We start from the raw sequence: 4,445 nt of genomic DNA, 5'->3' as shown, positions 1-4,445 counted from the left end.
GTCGCACAAATCCCGCGCCGTGCCGTCGTCGAGGGGCAGCGCGAGGTCCAGGGACGACTTCGTCGCGCCCGCGGCGCCGAGCGCGGCGCGGATCGCGCGCGCGCGCGAGTCGAGCGACGCCTTGGACGCCTGGGCAGGACAAGAGAGATCACGTCGCTTCAACGTGAGTGTTCCGCGCGCGCGCGTTCCGAAAAAAAAAGCATCCACGCTTCAAGACCGTTGTGAGAGATGATCGCTCGTCCAAAAATCAGCCGAAATGAGTGGAAAACGGCCGAGATATGAGGCTTTGAAGTTGGGAATTTCGCTCTCTTGTCCTGCCCTGTTCGCCGCCTTCGCGGGCGTCGCGGGCGCGCGGGCGAAGCCGACGTCGTCGTCCGAGTCCGGCGCCGGGCTCGCGGCGCCGGAGCTCGTCGACTCGCCGCGCTCCGCGGGCGGCGGCAGCGCGAGCGGCGGCGGCGTCGCCGCAACGCGGCTCCGGAGCGCCGAGGCCGGCGGCAGCCCGTGGAGCAGCGCGTAGCCGATGATGCGCTTGCCGTCCCAGGCCGGCACGGCGACGACCTGGCGCAGCCGCGGCGCCAGCGGCGCGAGGTGCTCCAGGCACGCGGAGATCTGCGCGGCGCCCACGGGCATCGCGTGGGGAGGCAGCTTGTCGGCGACGGCGCGGCAGCCCGCGGCCTCGGCCCACTTCTCGAGGAAGTCGGACGGGTAGTCGTGCGTGCGCACGGATGGCGCCAACGGCGCCGTCATCGCCGCCGTGTGCGGCGTCGCGGGCGACGCCGGCGGCGGGCCGCCGCCCTTGCCCTTGGGGCGCGGCGACCCGGGCGGCGTCGCGACCTCGGGGCCCGGCTTGGCCGCGGCCTCGAAGCCCCCGAGGAGCGCGCGCGTCATGGCCTCGTCGGGGGGCGGGCCGAGCCAGGGCGCCGTCCAGGCGCCGCCGGCCCGGGCCGCGCGCGCCCAGTCGCGGCGGCCGCCGCAGAGGACGTGCAGCCTGGGCAGGATAAGGGTGATTCAACGTCGCTTCAACGTGAGTGTTCCGCGCGCGCGCGTTCCGGAAAAAGCATCCACGCTTCGAGAGCGTTCCGAGAGATGATCGCTCGTCCAAAAGTCAGCCGAAACGAGTGGAAAACGGCCGAGATATGAGGCTTTGAAGTTGGGAATTTCGCTCTCTTGTCCTGCCCTGCGTGCAGCCGGAGCGTCCACGCGCCGTCGTCCTCCCACTCCGCGCGGCTCCGCTGGAGGAAGTGGTCCTCCTCCTGCGCGACGACGCTGCAGCCGAGGAGGCCGTCGGCGCCCGGGTCCGACCTGGGAAGGGGGGGTTCTTCGGACCGCGCGGGAAAATTCCCGGCGGCGCGGAAACGCGGCGCGCGGCCCGGTCGTTTTTTGGGGTGGGGTGTTCGGTGATTTTTTTTTCGAGAGACGCTGCGCGCGTACAGCGACGTGATGGCCTCCGGGTCCTGGTCGGCGCCCATGGTGTCCGCGGGCGCGGGAGCGGCGGTGGTTCGCTCGAGGCAGTTGATGACCTTTCGAACTTGCGCGCTCCCGCGGGGGCGACGCCGAGCGCGCGCGCGCCCGGCGACGGCGGGACGCGGCGGGTGGGCCTCCGACGGTCCCCGACGAGGGCAAGCGGAACGAAAGTCTCGTCTCCGGGCCGCTCTCAGGCCGAGCGGAGGCGCCGCGCCGTCTTTGGTTGCACGGATGCAGGTTTGGGCTTGCGGCATGTTTTCGGCGAACGCTGGCTCGCGCGCCGCTTGGATCGCGGCGGCTTGGTGTGCTCGTTCGTCGTCGAGGCGTCGCGTGAGAGCCCGTCCTCGTAGGAGTTCGCGCAGCGTCGTCGTCGTCCTATTTCCATCCACAAAACCACCGCCATGCGCGCGCGCACCACAACAATGGCACGGCTCTGCCTCCTGGCCACCCTCAGCCTGTCGCACGCGCTGCAGGCGCAAACGAGACATCGCACATCACTACTGCAGGCACGCACGACCGCCCTCCGCGCCCAGGCCGACGGCCCCGTCGTCGCCCTGACGCGCGAGCAGGGCAAGAACGACGGCCTCGCGGCGGCCCTCGAGGGCGTCGCGAGCGTCGAGATCCCCGCCGTCGCGCAGACGCGCACGGCCGACATGGAGGCGGCGCTCGACGCCGCGCTCCTCTTCGTCGACGAGGCCTGGGACTGGGTCGTCATCACGAGCCCCGAGGCCGCTCGGACCTTCGGCGACGCGGCCGCGCGCAGCGGCGTGTCGATGATGCGCGACGCGCGCTGGCGGGGCTTCCGGCTCGCCGCCGTCGGCGCGGCGACGGCGGACGCGCTCCGGGCGCGCGAGACGGGCGGCTGGCGCGACGTCCACGCGCCGGCCAAGGCGACGGCCGCGTCGCTCGCGGCGTCGCTGCCGCGCAACGAGTCGCGGCCCTACGAGAACGTGCTCTACCCGGCGTCGGCGCTCGCGGCGCGGACCCTCGAGGACGGGTTGGCGGACCGCGGCTTCCGGGTGAAGCGCGTCGACAGCTACACGACGGAGCCCGCGGCCTGGACGGCCGACGACGCGGCGCGCGCGGCGGCCGCCGCCGTCGTCGCCATCGGCTCGCCGTCGGCCGCGCGCGTCTGGGCCGAGCGCGTCGGCACGGGCCAGGCGGCGGCGTGCATCGGCGAGACGTCCGCGCGCGCGTGCGAGGACCTCGGCTTCTCCGCCGTCTTCTTCCCCGACAAGCCGGGCATCCCCGGCTGGGCCGCGAGCGTGCGCGACGCCGTCGCGAGCCTCAGGGCCGAGTAACGCTGTGGTGTGCGTACGCTTATCGCGTGGCGCGGGCGTGTGCGGGCTTCGACCTTGGCTTTTCGACTTCATCGTGCAGTTCAACATGGATGCGCCAAGCCTGGTTGCCAGGAATAATATTGTTGCAGGATTTACAAAGTCCGCTCGTAGGATTTCGGCGGAGAGCGCTCGCTCCCAGGATCTCGGGCAGCCCCAAGGCCATGGACTGGTATCGCTGGGCGTGCGCGCGCTGGCGTGACCAGGTCGCGCACGCGCCGGCGGCGGCGCCGCAGACGACGCCGACGAAGCGGCCGCGCGCGGCGGGCGAGTCGCCGTTCAAGGCCACGTCGCCGCTCGCGACGCTGCCCGCGGCCGCGCAGGAGAAGCTGCTCGCCGAGTTCGAGGACAGCAGCTCGGACGAGGAGGACGACGAGGTCGAGGAGGACGAGACCGAGGAACAGGGTGCCGAGGAGGGCCCAGCAGAGGAGCCCGAGGCCGACGGCGCGCTCTTCACGTGCCCGAACACGACGAACATCCCACCGTCCGACTACACGCTGGACCCCTTGCCGGCGGCGCCGGAGCCTAAGACCGAAGGCCGCCGCAGCCGCACGGACTGGCTCGCGGCACCGGTCATCGCGATCCTGAAGGCCACCTCACTCGAGGATCCCGAGGTGAAAAAGGTGCTCGATGACCACTTCATGGTTGATGGCATGGGCTGGACTCCACTCAAACATGGTGTGCTCGTGGAAGAACATGAGACCTGGAAGTCATATACCGAAGTGAAGTGCAAGGCCTGTAAGTATACACCATACTGCCCAGCCAAGGCTCGAATTTACTGGTTCAACGATGGACTCCACTGCGAGATTAAGACCGGACAGCACCATGTCCATCCGGAAATCGAAGTCATCATGGAGACAACACGAGGCCTTCCTCCGCCGATCAAACAGGCCCTGGGACCTCTCATCGAAGCGCCAAAGTGGTCTATGGTCAAGGCAATTGCACTTCTCCAACCCCTTGGTGTTCTGGGTGCCATGGACCAACACGGAGATGAGATCAAGAAGGTTATCAAGCGGTACATGCTATGGGCTAGATCGAAGCGATGGAAGGATTTTTGGAAGGGCAGTTATGGTCAGCTCGAAGCGCAATTGAGTGTCAGGGCTGTGGATACCGTCCGTCTCAGAAAGATGGTGGAAGATGGTCAATGGGATGTTCCAATCGTATTCGATCGCAATGTAAGTGGCCCAGAGCTGAAGAACTTTTTCGTTACGAGCACCATACGGATGCTGAGCAAGGCCATGATGCAAGATCTTCTCTGTGGACCTTCTTGGGCCAGTGTCGATGGCACTGGCAGACTCAATTATCAAGGCAAAATGCTTGTCTTTGTTGGCACAATAGACGGACAACAACACACACACCTCATCTCTTCATTCCTGCTATCGAAGGGCGAGTCGCTTGAGGAGGTTAGCCGCGGGCTCAAAGCTACAGCCTGGGCAATGAAGGAGATACATCGTGCCATGCTACGCCATCCTAAGCCGCTTTACATGGCAAGTCTCCTCGGAGCGGACTGGTCTTGGCACCCAGTGACGACCATGAATGACTCTTCGAATGCCCTCTTCGGAGCCTGGGAAGACCTTAGAAACTACCGCGCTTAGAAAGTAAAGGAAATTAAGGCCCGCCCCACGCCGTCCGCGCCGTCCGCGC

General features: G+C 67.6%; 2 protein-coding genes across 2 annotated transcripts in view; one reads left to right on the top strand and one right to left on the bottom strand.

The window, feature by feature from the left end:
* Positions 1-1,469, bottom strand: part of AURANDRAFT_64305 (hypothetical protein) — a gene marked incomplete at both ends in the record, with an annotated part of 3,797 nt that extends 2,328 nt beyond the window's left edge. Inside the window, 4 exons of the mRNA XM_009038758.1 lie at positions 128-129; positions 270-988; positions 1,201-1,302; positions 1,432-1,469. Of these exons, the coding sequence (XP_009037006.1) occupies positions 128-129; positions 270-988; positions 1,201-1,302; positions 1,432-1,469 (861 nt within the window). The remainder of the gene's footprint in view (positions 1-127; positions 130-269; positions 989-1,200; positions 1,303-1,431) is intronic.
* A 262-nt stretch (positions 1,470-1,731) lies between these two features.
* On the top strand, positions 1,732-2,777 carry AURANDRAFT_60095 (hypothetical protein; the record flags this gene model as incomplete). The annotated part of the gene is made up of 1 exon (XM_009038782.1): positions 1,732-2,777. The coding sequence occupies one exon, from the start codon at positions 1,887-1,889 to the stop codon at positions 2,763-2,765; it is 879 nt and encodes a 292-aa protein (XP_009037030.1).
* Between the last annotated feature and the right edge of the window lie 1,668 nt (positions 2,778-4,445).

Source organism: Aureococcus anophagefferens (assembly GCF_000186865.1).
Source record: "Aureococcus anophagefferens unplaced genomic scaffold AURANscaffold_9, whole genome shotgun sequence".
Taxonomy (NCBI): domain Eukaryota; class Pelagophyceae; order Pelagomonadales; family Pelagomonadaceae; genus Aureococcus; species Aureococcus anophagefferens.
This window is presented reverse-complemented; position numbering and strand designations above follow the sequence as displayed.